Source organism: Erithacus rubecula (assembly GCF_903797595.1).
Source record: "Erithacus rubecula genome assembly, chromosome: 2".
In the NCBI taxonomy this organism is placed as follows: domain Eukaryota; kingdom Metazoa; phylum Chordata; class Aves; order Passeriformes; family Muscicapidae; genus Erithacus; species Erithacus rubecula.
Genome location: NC_136685.1, coordinates 37,361,646 through 37,383,137, shown reverse-complemented (window position 1 = coordinate 37,383,137; position 21,492 = coordinate 37,361,646). Strand labels below are relative to the sequence as shown.

The 21,492-nt window shown below is 36.4% G+C and overlaps 1 protein-coding gene across 1 annotated transcript; it reads right to left on the bottom strand.

The window, feature by feature from the left end:
* Positions 1 to 369: 369 nt before the first annotated feature.
* MANEA (mannosidase endo-alpha) lies at positions 370 to 18,176 on the bottom strand. The gene is made up of 5 exons (XM_079298790.1): positions 18,079 to 18,176; positions 12,499 to 13,088; positions 9,050 to 9,159; positions 6,660 to 6,736; positions 370 to 5,375 (listed from the first exon to the last, which is right to left on the bottom strand). The coding sequence occupies exons 2-5, from the start codon at positions 13,046 to 13,048 to the stop codon at positions 4,739 to 4,741; spliced, it is 1,374 nt and encodes a 457-aa protein (XP_079154916.1). The 5' UTR covers positions 13,049 to 13,088; positions 18,079 to 18,176; the 3' UTR covers positions 370 to 4,738.
* Positions 18,177 to 21,492: the final 3,316 nt, after the last annotated feature.

Sequence of the window (21,492 nt, the reverse complement as noted above, 5' to 3'; positions counted from 1 at the left end):
GATATAATAAAATTAGGCCTAAAAACTCCAAGAGTGTTGCCTATTTTAAAAAATTGTGATAAGCCTGCTGTTTTCAGTCTAATAAATTCTACGTACACATAGTAATAGAAAAATAAAAATTAACCTTCAAAACTCATATTATGAAAAGAACCCACTATCATGCATTCCTTTAAAAATCACAATTTTCCGGCATATATTTATTGTTCAGGAAAACATTCATAAACAAAAAGGTCTTCTGTAAATATCACAGGGATTTAAAACCATTGCTTACTTAAAAGTAGTAGAATCCAGTTTGTAATTTTATTACAATTATGTATTACTTTAAAAATCATGACTTCAGGTATGTGTACATATCTAAATGCACACACATTTTTCATTTTTATGTAAGCAAATTCATCTCTGTCACAGCCATGTAGGGTATTAAAAGAAAGGTATTTTTTATTCGTGTTCAATGCATATCAAAGATACACTATCCATTCACAACAAATTCACCTATACAATATCAAATTCACATCAGGTTTTTCTGCAGTTCCACTGATCTTGGAGATTCCTTTTACTGAATATTCCAACTATGAAATCTTAGAAATACAGTCACTTTAGAAATTTATAGAACCTTCAACATGCTGGTCAAAAGTAAAAGAAAAAAAGAAGCAAAACATTGACACAATCTTGACAAAGTAGACAGATGAAGACAAGTACTTATAGGACTTCGAGACAAATTTTCATCTTATATTCACTGGCAAAATCTTTAAATATAAAGAATTCTTTATTTCCTCTTTTTATGTTCATGGGATTTGCAAAAAAAATGCCCTAAATCACAGTAAGTCCTTATCCATGTGCCCAGAAATACATTCACTGGCAACACAGAACTGAAAACACTCCTGAGACATGTTTCCAATTGAATCTAAGAACCATGTGGGAAATGTGTTAATTCAAACTATGCAGAGCATACACATATCAAGTTTTGTAACAAAAATGTTTTCACTGAAGAACCTTCTGCTTGAACAACCTCTTAAGAGACAAATCATTGGCACCTCAAAAGAAATGCACTAGGAAAATATGATGAACATCAGTGCAGAAACTATAGTCACTATAATCTACAGCTTGCCACTAAAATAGTAACAGCATCAGCACGTGTTTGCCCACAAAATTCAGTACAAGATTATAGATCTGACAAACATGCACTACTATACAAGATTTAATACATTCTTATTTCAGAGTTGATGCCCTAAGCTTCAGTTCTGAGACAGCTCACAGAACTGAAACAATTTACTTGATCATAACTCACAGAAGCAGAAATGAACCTATAGATTTTCTTTTAAAAGTATGTTCTCTTTTTACCACAAGGACTTGCAACTTGTCTAGAAACCATTTACCCCCTGGCGATACTCAGTCAGTTTTATGTGATTGACTACTCCAGGTATTTCTGTATTTGCAGAGCCCTAACATGGCATGATCTCTTTTAAAACTTCCCATATCACTCTAAGCACTATGAAACATGAGTCAAATGCTTTTAATCAGGGTAAAAATATTAAAAAATAGTCATTACAGAACTTTTTTTCCAGTTGGCCAAGAAGTAAAACTGGTGGAACACCGAAGTGAATGTTCCTTAAATCTATTTCATATCTCAAAATCATTACAAATGTTTTTCCCTGCCTCTAAATTTTGGTGCACACTAGTCGCCCTTTTTCCCAACTGCAATCTCAAAGCCTGGAGTAACCACCTTCTTAAATACATCCACTTTTCCCTTGCCCCAGTAACTGTGCCCTTGTAACCACCTTATTACTTTGCATTTGTACAAATTCTTTCCCACAGACCTATTTTTACTCACATTTCAAATAAGTATCATGACTGCAGCAACAGTACATAAGTAAAACTCTCCACTTGCTATAACAAGAAGCAGCACATTGGTTTGTTTTAAGTACAGAGAAAGTATTGGTCAGGCAGGTGGGGTAGTTCTAGTAGGTGCAATTACATCAGCTTTCCTTAGGATCATCAAATTAAATTCTCAACTCTGAAATACTATGTAAGGTTGCATATTTATACTTTAAAACAGATCAATCACACAAAAATACATTAAGTGTTCAGGGGTGATGAATTTCTAGGCACTTAATTTTCATTCTTTTCTGGAGAAATTCTGTAAATTCTTCTGAAGGTCCCATTAGATATCCGTCTGCCATGGCCCGAACCACTTCATGGCAAGGGTTAAATTCCAAAAGTCTTTCAGAATAATGAAGATTCATTACATTGTTACCATAAATTACATTTTAAACAAGACAGATCACCTCAGTTGTACAATACCATACAACAGATTTCAAATGTTTCTACACACGGCAACAAAGGAGTGACTTTCACAGTCACAGAGAAAAAAACCCGACACTAGGAGAAAGTAAGGGCTGAAGTCAGTGCAAAGTAGTCAAGACCAGTAAAGTGCTCAGACAAATACAGTGAGAAACTACAGTGGGTGACAAAAGTTTAAGCAAAGGGAAAACAGAGACTTGTCCTTTCAAAAGGTTTGACTTCAGATTTTTAATAACATATGCAAAATATTTAATTGCTCCCTCATATTTAAAATAAATATACGGACTCTGGTCCTAAAAGCATAAATATACAACAAATCATAAAAATGAATTATGTATAGCTATTTAAAGGATTTATAGTAAAGTAAGTAATATCAGATTCCTTAAAAAAAGGGAGAAGTTAACTTGGAAGTGGTGAAAGTTTAACAAGTGCTTTATGTGTCTCAAGACACTATTTTTTGACTGTGGTCATACCTATGTCTATATCAGTTTAACCACCTGAATAGAGCAAAACAAAATAAGCATTAGTAAACATGTCTTTTAGAGGCATTTCAGACCTTGCAGAAATGCAATAGGAAAATGCAAAAAATATGAAGAGGGATTAACAAGATTTCAGTACCTCTAGAGGCACAATTCAGCATGCCAGGTTATCTATCTGCCATCCAATTTCTGTATTTTTTTCAAGCAGCTGAGGGCATTGGATAACACCTCATCACTTGGAACACCACAAAGAAATGACAAAAAAACTAAACTGAAAATAAGTAAGAGATATAAAAAACAAACCTTTTTCACACCAGAAAGACTAGAAATTTATAGTGGTAACTGGTTTATATTTATTTGGAATGACAAAGTTTTCTGGAAAAAAATATACTAGTTTGGTTTCTGTTTTAACAGAAGTCCTCACATTGACCTTACCACTTAATGGACAGACTACAGTGAGATCTGAGTAAAGAGTGTAATTTTCATGTGTTCTGCTGAATTCAATGGAATTGTAGCTGCTATTAGTGGTCACAACAGTCTGAGCATATGAATTAAAACACAGGATCAGAACCTTATATGTAGATTAAAAAAATAAAATAAACAACTAACAAAGAATCCACTTGTGCTAGGATTGAACAAATAAACAAAGTACTGCAATTTCTACTATTCCAAAATTCTCAACTTTGTTAAGAAGTTCTATGAAAACCCCAAAAAATATAATGCTGAAGAGGTATGTCTGTGTGATTGAATCTTTCAGACCTCATAAAAAATGCCAGTTAATAATCACAACATTTGACAGGTGAGATTTTAGGGCTGAAAACAGTCATTTCCAGCCATACCATAGTATTACAGGTAGCATTGGTAAGGTGCTTATCTGAGTAACAGCATGGTTTTAGTATCTACAATTCTGAATCCTGGAACAACTAAATGGACTAGATGAAAAAGAGAAATCTCAGATTTCAAATTAAACAAATGGGTAGTTGCTCTCATTGCTACCAAACTAGATTGCTCCTAAGTTAGAAACAAAAAAAGTATTTTCTACAATTAAGCTATTGTAGGACTAGTAAGATGCTGGGTTTAGAAACCTTAAACATTTACTGAAGCACACCAGGTCTGCGTATGCAGTCCATGAGCAGACAATAAGCAACAATGGAAATTTTAATAAACTTTTTGCATCTTTAGGGGTTTTTTCCCCCCTCAAAAATATTTCCCACTCTAATTAAAACTTTTTCTTTTTTTTCTTTTTTTTTTTTTTTTGTTTTTTAATTCAAAGTAATAGATAGAGAAAGCAATGTTCCTGGTTGGTATCCAGTAATCTGCAAAAGTCTACACCACATAGCAAACAGAAAAAATTTCAGCAAACTAGAAATCTTCCAGCAGTTCTTTGGAACTTACTTTCAAATACTTTCTATTTTAAAACAAAACCCAGTGGTATTGTATCACACATAACTCTTCAGTGCTTTTACCACAAGCTAGTCATATGTCAAGAACTCTGTATGCAAAGCATCAAAAAGCATAAATGTAGATTATTCCACACACTACAGACATGCATCCTGCAAGAAACTATGAGGATTTAGATTACAGCATCAGTTTGATTAGAAACATAACTACAGGAATAAAGGAAGGAAGAAACTGTGCCAGTTTTTTGTTCACTTTGGTCATGTAGCGTTATCCCATGCAGATGTTCTGAAAATTCAGCATGCAAGTTACAAAGTTTAAAAAAAACCAAAACAACTGAACAACAAACAGCTTTCCCTGAATATTTTTGAACTAAAATATCCAGTTAAGACAGAATTACCAATATTCTCATAATCTTTTTACTTTTTAAAATTAAAATTCAGTAGTAGTGCATATACATTCAAAAGATACAATAAAGACATTTAATAACAGATTCTTCAGCTCTCAATTTCTTGCTCAGTACAGTCAATGCATTAGGAAACAACTGCAACTGGGACAGCTCACATAAGCCACTGCTCTTGTTCTTTTCTGTACTTCTCAGACCACTTCTGAGTAAGCTCTAGGTAAACATTTGGTTTATGGGGTTTATAATCAAGGTAAACCACCTGTCCAGTCCGTTTAGGGACAGCTTTTTCAATCTGAGTTCCCTCGTGCCATTCGTTAAAAGATGTAATGGAAATAATTTCTGGTCGCACCAGAAGGGCTGCACTGAAGGCAGTCTCATAGTACTTGCCATTGACACGGTTCCGCGTGTTGTGGTTGTTCCACGGTCGGATGCTGGTGTCAATATAACCTGGCCCCACACTTGGAATAAACATTAAGTTGTTACTATCACAAAAGGCTTTTAAACCTGCCCAATTATGATGAGACGAGCCATAGGAGAAGCCATTGGTGGCAAAGTACGTGTACATTCCATCAAAACCACTTCTGTGAATGTCATGCTTATGTCTTTCTTCTACAAGAAGTGCAATGAATAATGCATCATAGGGAGTATTTCGAATACTCTGGGATCCAGAGACAGTTAATAGATTTGCCCATATTTCAGGAATTGTTACATAAGAGTCATAAACATAAAACATGGGAAGAAGTCTCCCTGTGCTGGTCTTATGCCTGTAAAAGGCCGGATGGCTTCCATATCTATAAAGAAAACAATATTGTTAAAACAAGATTTGTTATTTGGAAAATACTGCTGTACAATCTGAGCTGAAGACTTTTCCCAAAAATTAATTTAAAAACAGAACATGGACTTTGAAACCAGCACATACCCACTTTCAGTCCAGTCTTTGCTGAAGCATCAAACAATGAGTCTTCAAAGAACCTTTAAACTACTACAAGTTAGTAATTGTCCTGGGTTTGGAAGGGACAGATTTAATGTTCTTAGTAGCTGCTCCAGTGCTGTGTTTTTTTTTTTAATTTAATTTTTTTTATTTAGCATGACAATAAAATTGATAACATACTCATGTTTTGTCTGCTGCTAAGTAGTGCTTACCCTAAGTCAAGGATTTCTCAGTGCTTCCTGATCTGCCAGTGAGGAGCTGCACAAAAAATTGGGAGGAAGCAAGGCCAGGACAGTTGACCTGAGCTGGCCAAAGAGATATGCCACACCCAGAATGTCATGTCCATATATAAACTGAAGGAGCTACCTAGAAGGGGACACAACATTGCCCAGGGCTGAGCTGGGTATTGCTCTGTATGTAGTGAGCAATTTGTCTTGGGTTCTGTTACTCTTTCTCCTTTTCCTTTCCATTAACATTCCTAATAATACTATTGGTGTACTTACTAGAATACTATTTTGTTTCAATCATTAAATTGCTCTTATCTCAACCCACAACGTCTATTCTTGTGATTCACTTCCGGAGTGCAGGGGGATGAGAGAGGAAGTAAGGGGCAGCTGGTGATACCTAGTTGCTGGCTGAGGTTAAACTGTGACAAACTCAAACTGCGCCAGAGTTATCAGTTTCCTCTGAAGGGCAATTCTCTAATTCAGGATGAATTAAAGACAGTCTAAGCAGCACTGACAAGCAAAACAACCAGTAGCTGCACAGATTTTGTCAAAACCAATTAAAATTATTAGAGGTCAGCACAATAAAGCCCTATCTGCTGGTTTTTCACTATCAAAATGTACATTTTATTTATTTTAATTTATGGATCATGTTGCTAATCTGAAGTATCTGAAGTATGACTTGTGATATTAAAGAACATAGAAAGCAATTTAAATTTGATAATCTATGTAAAATTCACATTTCAGTATTTTAAAAATAGACTGAGTTTTGCAGCACTGAAATATGAACAAAGTTCCTTTCAGTTCTCTTCAGTCCCAGCAGGCATTCTTACATATTTTTATAAGCTTTAGTTCATACACAGAAGTCCTCTAAACCATCACGTAAGAAACCCCAAGGAAACCATTCTGAAAAAACTCACTTGTCAATGATGTACTTGACATTGTGGTACATGCTGCGATCATCTCTGTCTTTGTAAGGTTCGATATGAAAAGTGACCTGAAAGATGAAAACATAAGAGCAACAGAAACATAAAACACTACTGAATATGTGGGCACTGGGTACTATATGAAGCAAGTACCAGTCACAAAAAGTGTAATTCTTTACAGACCAAATATTTCATCAGTCTCTGCTGAAAATAATCCAACCTTAGAACAACTCCTGCACTACTGACATCAAAAGCTTCAGATTCCAGGAAGTTTGGAATTAAATACTTAGGTTTTTTACAATAAAACAGAAAACTGCTTTTGTTTATCCTACACTACAGCAAGTGGTAATCATGCTTCAGAAAACTTAAAAAGCTACAAAACCTAAAGCTTAAAATAAAATATTATCTATTTGAATAGGTAATGAATATCCAAAAATGGATAAACTAATGCAACATTTTAATATTTAATTTCTAACTAATGTATTAAAATTTGCTAAAGATAATGTTCCAATAATAGCTTTCAGAGTCAAAATACATTTTGAGATATGGGAAATGAAAACTTTAATTTAAAATTTTTTAGATTTATGAACAGCAACAAGCTCTTGGAACTAAATCTAATATAATATACTGCTATTGCTCTGAATGTCAAGCTTGGAGCTTATGGAATTGATTAACCAGTATGTGTGAACTCCAACGTAAAAATGAATTTGTTTTCAAATAGACAATCACGGAAGAATACATTACATTAATCAAAGCAACAACTTTTTCAGAAGCAATTTTAGAGCAGAATGTATTTAATAAAGTCTTTGACAACTCTGCAACAGTAGAAAATTTCCATTGCAGAGCCAATCTCTCTCTATCTATTAAATAGAAACTATAGAAAAATAGCATTAGACTAAATCACTAAGACTGACAAGTAGAGGCTGAGGAGCACTGTAATTTCATCTTTCATTTCCAACTATCAAAACCAGGCAAATCAAAAGGGCATAACTTCTCCCAGACTTCTGTTTAGCAGACATAACCAAAACGTATTTTGTATATTGGCTTTGGTCTACTGAGACTACTAACACTTATTGTAATAACTTACTTGTGCAAGAATGCTTAAAAACATCACATTGAAGGTAACATCTCCTGTAATATCCATACTGTCTGTATTCCAGTAATTCTTCCAAGTGGTAACAGCAGCTTCATCCATATTGCAATCATTATCATATTATTACACTCTATTTTATTTTCCTTAGTAGCTTATTTCGTTTGGCCTTGACTCCTTTGAGACTTGAATGTTAACAAGTTTTTCTAGATGAGAGCAAACTCTACTCTATAGTCTGAAAATTTTGGGAAAGGATAACATCTTTTTCTGTCTTCTATGAAATTATTAGATAGAGTGCAACTATGTCATACAATGCAAATCACACAGTATTCTTAAGAGTTTCAAAACTACTTCTGGATCTGATTTAATCATCCTATTTTCCTACTACTTGCTAAAGAATCTACAGTTACCTCCAGTGACAAGAAATGTCACTGAGAATCTGCAACTTGCATAACCAACTAAAACCCAAGCAGATGAACAGGCTGTGTTTTCAGTACACAGGACAGACAGTACACTCCAGAGATGAAACACATGAAGCTACTTAAAAACTTGAATCTATTCCTTGGGAGAGATTAAAATGAAGTACACATTTTCATTATCACAAAAGGGAAATACAAGTTTTATTCTAAAAAATAAACAAAACCAAAGCACAGTTTAAGATTCTACTGATCAATTCATGCAATCTTTAACTGACTTGGTATTTCATCTATTTTAAGAAGTCGATAACTTAGCCTTTCTATCTTGTCATGCCTGGAAGTAGCCCTAAAATCTGAGCAGCATGTCTCTGACCTTACAGTCCAAGGCAAGTGTTCCTGGTACCTTCTGGAATAAAGGCATTAATTCAAACTAGATATTCCAAATCAGTCTTTATTCCTCATAGATGTTCGCTCTTGACCTCTATGATCAGGTGCTAGCAATTTTTGAGATAATACAAAATGGAGATAAGTCCTTTTTTCTCAAAGGTCCTTAGCTTACAGCTCACTGTATTTCACAGTATTTTGGAATATGTAATGCTTCCCTCAATCCCAAAACTCACTGGAAAATAGCATAATGTTTTATCTCAAAAACTGCTTCCTGAAAGAAATTTTAAAAAATTAACATCCATAACACTATGCCTTAGATTCTGCAAGCTAAAGCAGATTACATTATTTATTCTGCTTATAAGGGAATATTACTCAGATCCTACCAAAGTTCAGTGCAATTCAAAGATTTCCATGACCAAAAGGAAGTGCAGTATAATAGCAAGGTCTACTTTTTTAATTGGTCCTATTATATATATCTAGAAATATTTTACCTTTAGGTTATATTTGTGTGCATGATCCAAAACAATTGGCACTAAATCATCAGTTGGTTCTCCATTTTCATCAGCCATACCTGGTGGGTACCATGAAAGCACTATTACACCTGAAAATACAAAACTTGAGTTTTAAATCATGTTGTTTAACATATACAGGTATACTGTAACATTGGAATGAGTTACAATTATTGATGTGAAATCTACATAAAATTAGAATCTCAAATTACTTTTTATTCTCAGTATTCTCACAGTGGATTTTAATTCCTCTCTTTGTAGGACTGCAAAACAAACAGTGGTTAGACTATCTGTCAAGGGAACAAATCTGTACTCAGTGTCCTAAGCCTAACACTTAAGGAGGTGTTTCCTCCCACTTTTCAGCACTGCATTCCAACCTTCAGGCTGTACAAGAGGAAAAGATTGCTCCTCACTCAGGCATTATAGCTACACCACGATACAGGCAGAGAATATCAAGATACACAAGTTACAGAACACCCAAGAGATGAGAGCTGTGCATTTGCTGAAGGAGATTCTTATCTTAGGGAAGTTTATTCCCCATCATATTTCTTCATTGTACCTCTGGCTCAAATGCAAAACAACCATTTAGTACTAGAAGAAGTGACTTCAACAGCACAATCTTCTTTCTTGCTGGTACAGTTACAATCCACCCTTCCAAGCATGTGAAATTAGTTTTTAAATTTATCATCTTCAAAAATGCTTGAGTAACTCTCAATAATTTTAAGGATGTTACCAGTGCTGTGGAGAAAAAAGACAACAAATAACATGTCCTCATATTGTAAATTTTTCTGATGCTCTCCAAGAAAGCAAAAGAACACATGGTTCAGAAAGGCTAAGCCCTTTCCTTCTAAAATAAAATGGTGTCATATAAACAGATTAGATCTTTTAGATGGAAACAGTATCAAAAAGAAGCTAAGTCCGAAAGAAATACATAAAATATTGATGTTGAAATATTTTTTCTAGAAATGCTATTCAGAACCCACAGAAAAATAAGTCAACGTGGTTCTTTTTAATTAGGTAATGATTTCAGTAAACGAATAAATTCACTGAGCTAGGGAAGTATATATTCTAAATTCCCCTACTTTACTAACATTATAACATTTCTGACTAACAATTTTCAACAAAAATTCCAAAATTAGGAAAAAGAAACCAAGTATTACAGTGAATACATAATCACAAATATCCAAACCAGAAATGTGTGCTCAATACACATAGAAGGGAGTTCAACTACCCTTAGGCACACTCTCTCTGCATTTTATCAAAAAGAAAATCACAAATAACAGATAGTCACAAGTGAGTCTGCTCAACGAAAGCAAAATGCAATATTTTACTGCATTTTATCAGATTACCTTTTATTTCACACAGAAGGACTAAATGCAAATGAGTAAGGTGTAAAGGACAAGCAGAAGAGCAAAAAAATCTGGATATCTTGAATACATCTGACAAGATCCTCTTTCACACCTTTAGGAAATACGTAAAAGTTCAGGAGACAGAATTGTTGATTAAAGAACCTGAATTCACATTTGCATTGGTCATTTCCTGAGAAAGACAACTTTTTTTTTTTTAACCACAGGAAAGAAAACATGTAGTAATGTGCCACTTCAAGAAAAAATGGATGGACTTGACACTAAAAACAGCATCATAAATGTTTAAAACCAGAATAGTCACTAAAAACAGAAGTGGACTATCATAAAGAAAACCAGCTGGTGCAAAAAAATAAATTTCTCCAAAAAATCTCACGAATAAAATTTACCATATTCACCTGTAAAATATTAGGAAATTCATTCATAAGAATTGTAAAGTATAAGAATACAGGGAAGCACTGCATGAGACTCCTGTTGCCCAATCGCTTATATGCCTTCAATCATTAGACAATATTTGCTGAAAGAACCACTTACATTTTTATTTTCTCATAAGATCCTTGACAAAACTCAAAAACGGCTAGAAAAAATGATTATGTGGCTGTAAAATAGAGTAATGGATGAGACAATGAGACAATGGCTAAGAGAGAAAAAGAAGAAACTGTAAGCAGTCAGCCTCACAGTACACAAAGTACACAAAGAATTAACAAAGTATAATTCTTAAAGAAAAGTTGATGAATAATGTCAGTCAAATCTAGATGGAAGAGAACAAATTCAATCGTACTTAAATCCTTAAGTCAGAATAACAGCAGGAAATAAGTGACTCTTTATAAATATCAGTTATGTTACAAAGAGTATCACAGGAAGCCTGAACTACTCATTCACATTGCTGAGTTTTACATGGAAAATTAACTGAAGTTACGAAAAAACTTGATTATGCAAAGCATTTTTCCTAGTAATTGGCACCCTTTCCACCAGCATTAAGAGGATGAGAAACATCACATATTCTTCTAAAGCCACAAGTGCCCTCCTTGCCTTCATCACACCACCATACATTAATTTGTTTTAGATAAGACTCAAACAGTGCTTATTGTATCTTATTATATCAACTTATATCTGAGATGTCTCTGCAACAGTCTTGTTACTCCTCTTGATGGAGTTATATTACTGAAGAGGGGGAGAAATTTCCTAGGTTTGTATTAACCCTTGTACAAAATAAAGGTTAGGTTAAAACTCACACGATCACAACAACCAAGAAGTAAACACTACACAAGTAAACATCACTAATCAAAAAATAGCAATTACATTAAACCTGAATGATTAGGTGAATGAAGGAGATTCAATATAAGGTGATTAGCAGTATCAGTAATGCTATGAGCTTTGGTCATGTTGCTCTAATTACATTTACTGTTACATTTACAAGCTGTTCAGTTTAATATTAGCCTGTATGAATGCTTATTTTATAGAAGATTAACATAAAAAGGACCATGAAGGAAAACAGCTAGGAATGACACAAAAAAATATACTGAATATTCTTATGTATACAGTTCATCTTATTTACAAAAAGGGAACATAAATTTTTATTGAAAGAAGCTACTTTTGGACATTAATGAATTAATACCTAATTGTTATTGCACACACAGCATTCAAAGAAAAACACTCCATTCATACTTGAACAGACTGCTCCTTAACTATGTTAGCATGATTAACTGAAACCTGTTCTTTTAACTGAAGCACTCATCTTCAAAAATAAAATACACAAAAATATAATCTAGTCAAGGTTTCTGTATTTTCATTTATGTTACCAGTGTTTAGCAGTAAGTCATGAAAAACATGTACCTACAGTATTAAAAATACCATCCTTATACTTCTGTGCTGTTACACTCATTAGATACAGCTTTGAAGATATAGGTTTCAATTGGGGGTTAAAACTCAGAGATATAAAGACATTTACTAGTTTCAGATATTTCCTGAATTACACAGAAAAACAGGAGGATAGCTCAGTTGTGGTCATTCACAAATGTAAGGCTGGATAAATGAACGACATGCTGAAACGCTAACATTCATTACCAGTTGAAGCTGAACGCATTTGTTTCATGTGTGCTTCTATGACAGTAGGGTCTTTGGAACTGTAAGATCCAAGTTCTGGATAAAAGTTGGCCCCAATGTCCTCAGGAGGATTATGCCTTCCCTTTGGATAATTGTTTGCAATTTTGGGATCCCAATGTGGCAACAACGGATGGTTCCAGTGAATATATTTACCATCAAACTGTGGATTCCCATACCAAATATAGTAGAATATGTGAAAGTTGTAATTAGGAGAAGACAGCTCCTCTTCCAGCTTTTTTACAGAAGACATAGATGCTTTCATAGTATTGACAGCCATACTATGCAAATTACTGACATGTGTTACAGTATCTCCTTGAGCCTTATTTAGCAAATTCTGTTTACTGTCTAAGAGCACAGTCCGTTGTTGAAGCTCTGGCAACAAACCAAGTCCAAATGGATCCCCAAAGCCAGCTCTATCAGGTCTCAGGGTCTTCAAAGCCATCATTATGGAGCAAATAAACAAAATAAAAAGCAACAAAATGATGCATGTTCTTCTGCGAAATCTTGCCATGATGTCATAGTTCAGAATCCCAACAGGATTTTGGCTGTAACTGATCAAAAGACAAATATTTTCAAGTCAGATTTCTTATTACCTAGTGTTCAGCAGTATGAAATGCTTCATAAAATCTCCACATAATAAAAATACCACGGAGACAAATGTGATGATACACTGACCACAGAACTAACAGAAATTTTTTGTTTGTGTACACAAACAAAACCTCATTGCTTTCTTTGAGAACATGTGTCACATTCTAAGGTTCTACCACCAAGGACTCAAATATTTTATAAAGTATTTTACTTTTGAACTTAATTTTTATCCTAACCCAGATAAATCCCATGAAATGGAAATTCTGGTTACATTATTGCAGAACTATTGTTTTGTGAGTGCTATTCAGGTAGAAATAATAAAGAAAATAGAAGAAAAAAGCAGAAGCCATGAAAGGAGAATAACATAGCAGAACGAGAGTAAAAACAAAATGGGGTATGACAGAACTACACCTTGTTGAGAACACAGATTTCATTTACTAACCTATTTACTGGCTTCAACCACTTTGTGTTCTGTTAAGCAATATATTAACAAATACTCTGGCAAATTAAATTTGAAACCATGATGCTTTCAGCATTTTCAACTTCACAGATCTCATTTTTTTTTCCTGAATCATGTATGCATAAAACAGCATAGCATTAAGGATGTACCTCAAGCAGAGAGCCTGCAAGTTAGCTGGTGGCAGCCAGTTAGTACAATGTCACAGCTGCCTGACACTTCATATAGTGTTCCAGGGCTAAATTCAAAACAAGACCAATGGTATACAACAAGATTTGAACCATGAAAGCAGGGGAAAAAATCAGTATAATGGACGACCTGATTACTTTATTTATAACTTTAATTCCTGTACAACATTATCACCAGAGAACCAGAGAAAAGGATTAACAAAATTTAGGTTACCACAGAACTATGTGGAACAAGATTATGCATAAAACTGAGAACACTAAACTGGAAAACCTAAGAATAAATTTCTGATACAAGGATCATTAGACATAGCATAGCTTTGATTTGCATTTCTTTCACTGACCTCTAAATTTTATAATCTTATTTTAATTTACTGAGATATACACAGCTAATTTCAAAATACTTGTAAATTATTTGACATTAGTTTCCTAACAATGTTATAATGCATTAACATAGAACTCAGTTGTCACAATATGCTGCTTGCTACTGCTATGATAATTTTAGATAAGAAATTTTAGAATATGCTTTTTAACAATACAGCCTGAATTGGATTAGGAATATTACACTGCCAGAAAGGGAACGTCTGCTTCCATTTTCAATATTAATCCGCTCATCCTACTGTCTATTCTTATTTCTGGATTCATTTAGTTTTCACAGTAAGGTCATGCATTTACTTTAAAAGCAAAACCCAGTTAACATTTAAAAAATAAACAACACAAAAATCCCAATGCACTTTTATTTTGTTAGAGAGTGGACTCAGTTGAATGAGTACCACAGCACTAAAGCCAACAAAGAACAGATGGAGCAAGGCAAGACTATGAAAATGATGTTGCTCATTTTGCTCAACTGGATTCTCAACCCATAGGTTTGGCTATTGTCAGGGAAAATGATTTTACAGCATACATGCTTAGAGGATTTCACATGGCTTTATGTCAAATTACAGGGTTCTTTTTCTATGGCTAACAATCCATCCCATGATTTTGGAATTCTGTCAGAGATGTTTGGAGTACAGAACATCTTAGTTTAATAAGAAATTCACTTTAAATACACTCAAACTGCTCCCGCTATTTTCCATTACCTTTTCAGTCTTCTTTCTAGTATATTATGCTACCCCTACCTGGTAATTTACCTCAATTTTCAGACTAGATAAACTGAAGTTTTCTGAAGGGTATTTTTTTTAAGGAAACAATACTTTTCATCTGATTAATGTATTAATGTATACCATTTAATTTAACCCAGATGCCACTGATCTTCATTAAACAACATACAGGACTGCCAGAGATAAACTACCTCTTTTGATCTCTTCTATGAAAAAGAATTCATGACTGCAATGTCTATAACTGGAATGCTGACAAGGTTTTTCCTTTGGGTTTTCCTACTCCATATCAAAGAAGCTGCTCCTTTTATTCTTGGTTGACCTATCAGCTACTCAATTCCTACTGTCTAGATCAAGATTTCACTATCATTAAGTCATTTGTCTGAAGTCTCAGGAATTGATCTTGGTGCTCCACATTATTATTTCAACAAGTACTTTTCAAATGGAACATTCACAAGTATACTAAAAAAGGAGCAGCATGCTTACTAGCATTTGACTAGCACTGAGACAGACCTTGGTTTACTATATCATATTATGAACTTCTGCTAAGCTTATCCAGAGGCTGAACATCAAAGTGCAAAATTTCTACAACATGTAAGTGATATCTATGGTAAAGGCTTGTGTTTTGGGGAGCCATCAGTCTCAACGATGATAACATAATTTAGACCTAGCACAGACACCTGTACTGTAAAAGCTGCATCGAAGAGCTACAGGTTGGCAGTGCTTCATGTGTCACTTAATCGTGTTCAGATCTACTTTGCAGAGACAGTGACAAATAAATTACCTTCATCAGTGCTAGTGCCACAGCAGAACAGCAATACTGGGGAAACAGACTGAACAAACATACCTGTGAAATACCTGTAGCTGTGAAACAGCAACATGAAGTTATGTCTATCCTTAAAGTGGAATAAAATTAAACACATTTCTGATTTAACAGTCATTAGACCATGATTTTGCGTTTGTCGTGGACATTCAAATTTTAGAGTGTGACTGCAATTTGCTGTGGTACATGTCACACCTCCAGACTTAGGAAGTATCTTGCCTTGGACTTCTGGGTGCACTTGGATCTAACAGCAGTTGACTTTCTCAGCAGCAAAAAGTCAGGCTGAATAACTTCAGCTTTCTGAAGGTTAAGATCTTACATGCAGTTAACATGATTCAGCTTTTGGATTCAAACTCCATGTTTTCTGACGCATATAGGTGTACCAGACAAAAATGTAAATAGTTTGGGCTCTTTCTCTTGCCTACTGAATAAATTTTAAAAGAAGAAAAAAACCAATCTGTAACAGGTCAGAGTTTCTCCTTTAATAAATACAGATAGTAATTTCCTTCATAACATCAGAAAAATATGAAGCTTTACTGGGAACAGTTAAAGCCTGCATTTTCTCAACATGCAGTTATCTTCTCAAAAAAACCCAAAACATATGACACAGCTGTTTTACTTTTTAGTTTGTAAGCTACTATACAGAATTAAAAGCACAAAATACATGTAAGTCTATCCCATTATGATCATCTTTGTTCCAAATTAATTTGGGTATTTTGGTAATAAATAGCATGAAATTCATCACAGTAGGTAAAATTTCCAGCTGTTCTTCTTAAAACAACTTTTCCATGAAGAAAGAAAAGGGTCTGTGAAAAAATCTGAAGTATTTTCCTAACTGCTCTGCAAATTTAATTGAATGTCTCAGACTCTTACCTGACAGCCATTTTTTTCCCTCCTTCACTACTTTTTTTTAAACCCTTAAGTTACTGTGCAGAGAAACCTTCTGCTTGTCCTTTCCACTATATGATGAAAAAAGCATACACATGTTCAGATGATGAGCTTTTTTTCCCCTGACATGTTTCCCAAAATAAGAATGTTTCTTTAGTCAGAGAAGAAAAAGCAATAAAAAAAGAAGTTGTTTAAAGGGGTGATGGTGTTTAATTACTCAAGATGATTTTGGTCAGGCAACTCAAGTGTCAGTGTGCTGCCCAGTGGGTTGCTTTTTTTTAGTTTTACAAATTCCAAAAGAGAAATATACCATGCAAAGAAATTAGGTTCAGATAAAACAGATTTATCTAGTTTAGTAAGAACCAGCAAATACCTCTGATGTTCCTTAACCATAGCAAATGGTAATGCAATATAGGGGAGAGGTCTGAAAATCTGATTTTATTGATCAAGTGTAAGCTCATCCAGAGGACACTGAGGCTGGTAGCTCATGGATGGGGTCAAAGCTTCTCAGCTAAGTTATCTAAGCTCCTAGGCCTTAAAGTCCTGATTCTGGAGCTACAGAGCAGATGCACACCCAGAAACTTTATTCAGTTTTCAAGTGATTGACCAGATGAGGTTTGCTAAACCGAGGACCAGTAAGAGTGTTTAAAGCATCACATTTACATAGCACATTCTGACCCGGATATCACAAAGAATAAAAAGCAACAGAGGCTGACCACATGTGTGGGAATCTCGTGAGTGTTTCTAGTATTAGAAAAAAACAAGGAATTTCTCTAAAACTTTCTGTATATGAAAAGTTTTTTTCCTAAAGCCTTCTTTTAAAATACAGCTTGAAAATCACTTAAGATGTAAGAAGACATTAGGTATGGCATGCTGTGTTACATGCCAAAAAGACATCTTTTTAAACACTTCCAATAATGGGAGATTTCTTTTTGGTCTACCCAATTAGAATAAGGTGTCTGAAACCTGACAGTCAGAAAACAGAAAATGTGATTTGAATTTAAGACAGCAGCAGTAACAGAACACAATGCTGGGTTCTTTGCTGTAAACGTGGTAAGGGAGCTCCCAGCATTAGAGTATTTCCCTTCCACATGGCAGCCCTGCCGCGCCTCGGAAGGCCGTGGGAGCACACACCGCACTCGGGCGGCCGCAGCCATGCGAAGGGAGCTCCCCGGGCAGGCTGACAGCGCCAGGCTGATGACAGCAGCGGAACGCTGCGCTGCTCCCGCCCCTGAGCAAGCCGCCGAGCTCCGAGCTTCTCTCCCACTCTGCGGAACCAGGCGCCAGCCCCCGCCACAGAGCAGCATCAGCCGCGGGCGGGAGGCGCGGCGAGGCTTCCGCAGGAGGGAGGAGGGACGGCAGCGCCGGGGCCGCCGCGGCCCCTCTGACAGCGGCTGCGGGCGGGGGCGGGAGCCGTCCCCCGGTCTCCCGGCCTCTCCCAGCCCCGAGAGCCCTTTCCCCGTGCCCGGGGCCGGCGGGCTCGGGCCCGGCGCCGTTACTCACCCGCGGGAGGCAGGGCCGCTGCCGCCGGGCGCGCGCGCGGGCCGCCCCTGCCGGAGCCGCGCGCGCCGGGCCGGGGCCGCGCGGGCTGCGCCGGGGCGGGGCGGCGGCGGCGGCGGCGGCGCGTGCGCCGGGCGGGGCGCATGCGCGGGGCGCGAGGCGCGCGGTGGCGGCCGGGCCCCGCTATGCTGTGGGGAGCGGATCGGCGCTCCCGGCTTTTGCGCTGGGAACCAGCGACCTGCGCGGCTGCTGGAAGAGCAGCAGCTGCGCTTTCGGATTGTGTTTGCTGTTGTGGTTTCTGTGTTTTTAAAATCGAAAGTCATAAAATTGTGGATTGTTGGTTTCAGCTGCGAAATGGTAGTCATAGAATCAGTTTAGGATGAGATCATCGTCTCCAGGCTGTGACCGAACACCTCCCTGCGGGCCAGACCGTGGCACTGAATGCCACATCCAGTCTATAAACACGTCCAGGGACGGTGACTCCACCACCTCCCTGGGCAGTCCGTTGCAATGCCTGGTCACCCTTTTTGTGAAGAAATGCCTCCTAATGTCCAACCCGAATCTCCCTTCGTGCCGCTTAACGCTCCTGTCACCTCGCGCTGCCGCTGGCTGCCCTGGAGCAGGAGCTGACCTGCCCGCGGGGCTGCACCCTCCCTTCACCCCGAGCCCTCTCCCGGCTAAACAGTCCCAGCTCCATCAGCCGCTCCTCATGGAACATGTGCTCCAGCCCTTCACCTGCTCTGCTGCCCTTCTCTGGACTGATGCCCGAACTGGGCAAGGAAATAAAGCTCTATAGTCAAATGGCTACAGAGCAGGTATTTGTTTATTCAGTGCTGGGAGTGAGGGGCTTCCTTCAGCCAAAAACTCAATCAATCCTCTTTAGCTTTCAGTTACGTTTTGCAAGTCCTTCTGCAAACTGTGACAATTACAACATATCATCTGCATACTCACATTTGCATAAAGCTGTGTCATGGTTTTATAACAGATTTTAGCTTCTGTGCATGTGTCAGTTCCTTCTGTGGTGGTCATCAGTCTTCTGGTGGTCCTTTGATGAAGGCTTCTCTACTTTTCCTCACATTTGTGTGCTTTACCTCTGTTTTGAGAGCATGCCTGATGCTTCTTATTTGTCAGTCTAACTTGTTTTTAGCTAATTTTGCAGTTTGCAGATTCCTTTAGAACTATCTTGCACTTGATGGCGCTTATCTCACTGGCTTTGTTATCTTGCTTGCTTTGCTACCTTGCTTGCTTTACTTGCACATCTGTTGAAAAGTTACTTGTGGTTAACCTTTTGTTACCTACCACTTAGGATTCAAGACAGAGATGGGCAAGTAATGGCTGGATAAAGCCTGGAGCTTGAATCTGTGTGCCGTGTTGTGTATGGCACCCTAAGAGTGATTTTTCAATTTTACATTAGAATAGGGTGTTCAGTACATCGATACATTGAGACAGTCAGTATGCTGGGGGAATTGCCAATCCTTATACCCTGTCAGCTATATGGGCATAAATTAGGAAAAAAATATGTGGCTAGAAGATCAATAAATAATTATTTAATATTAATAATTTATTATTTATTTATATTAAATTATTAATAATATTAAATATTATCCTGTTACGTAGTAATTTGGTAGTTACATATAGTTGCAATGCTGTAAAAATAGTTTCACTGATCTTTCCTACACCAGCATTTCATGTGTGCCTTATTCTTTTCTCCTAAGCAGTGAAAATGGGCTCTGAATAGTTGCCATAATGAAATAAATAACCAAATCAATAAAATAAATATATTCTCATTGTCAACTGTAACAACAGAAGTGTGAATAGGAGAACACTTGTGTATGAGCATTGCAGATTGGCTAAAGGCAAATTGTTGAACTAGGTAAACATCACCATCTTCCCATTGAATCAAAACTTTTCTTCCCTCTGCCATATGAAAAATGACTGTTATTAATTGGATTCCTGTGGTGTAGTTTGCCTGTTTTTTTGTTTAGAATCTCTCCAAGCCATGAGAGGGAGTACAAGCACTGATCAGAATTGTGGTTTCATTGAAATCAATAGCAAAAGTCTCATTGATTTCAGCAGAGACTGAATTTCACCTTATATGTGAATGGAAAGACTTATACTGTAGATATAAACAAGTAAATTAAATAGCTCCCATGGTTCTCCTTGAGTTCTGAGAAAATTGAAGGAATTGTGGTGTGTTGTTTTCTTTATGCAGCTGAGTGATCCACTGGGGAAAATATTTGCAGTAATTTGCAGTAATTCTAATTTCTAATATTTCTTCCATGTATCTGAATAATTTCACTAACAGAGTGTGTTGTAAGTGATTCAGAAATGTCATGCTTCAATAATAGATTAGTTGGTATATAAATAGTCTGGAGATCAAACCTTGATATTTGTTCTATTTCCTCGCAGTATTCCCAGTCATTTCTTTCTTTTGTCTTTTCCCTTCTATTTTTTCTTTCCTTCTTTGCTTCTCTCTTTCAAAATAAAAGACATTGTAGGGGTGGTCTTTGCTTCTATTTTATGGAGGACATAGCTTTAATTTTTACTTTCTCTTTACCATGTGGAAGAATTTCTACTGAAACTAAGAAAATTTGATTGAAAATAAGTTACTTTGAAAGTTAAAGAATGCAAAAAGTAAATCTGAAGCATCTGATGATGTTCCATTGTGTGTTTACTAGGCTTCTGTTAGAGAAGTAGCAGGAAAAAAAATCATTCAATGAGAAGGAAAAATATCCTAAAAGTTATTTGCTGCTGCAGTTTGATTATGTTAGAGGATTTTTGTTGATTAGACTGAATCTACTGGTTAAGATTTCAGAAAGCAACAAAAGGAAAGCCATATCATAGCTTCCTCAAAGCATTTTTGAACAGTTAGGAAATGAAGTAATTATGTTCAGTTTAAGTTTAGGTGGAACAAGTAATGTTAGTATGCTTGTGGTAATATTACTGATTAGCTTTCTTTTTTAATGTTTGCATTATATTTATTTTTCCTCTTTGGTCTTGCGATTGCCAATTTTTTTCCTGTGTGAGGTCAAGATGTACTTTTCCCTAGACTGCCTTCTGATATTCTGATCTTTCCTGTAGCTTCCATTATTTTCTCCTCCATTATATCTGGTGTCTTCTCACTTGTACTGTATTTATGATATAATAGCTGTGATACACTGTTCTGGCTTCAGAACAAACACAGAAGAGGGAATATAGTCTGTACGTGGAGCCTTTCCTTCTATTTTCAATAGTCCCATCTGTCTCCAAATAATCTCTAGAGTATCTCTATTTTCCTTCCTGTAGTCATTCTTAAGCCAGAGCTCCTCCTTAAAAATTTTGTGAATCCCTACCACCTCATCTTATATTTAGCCATCTCTTTGAATTTTTCTTCCCAGAGCCTCTTAGTGTTGCATCCCATATTTTTCCTGAGCAGAA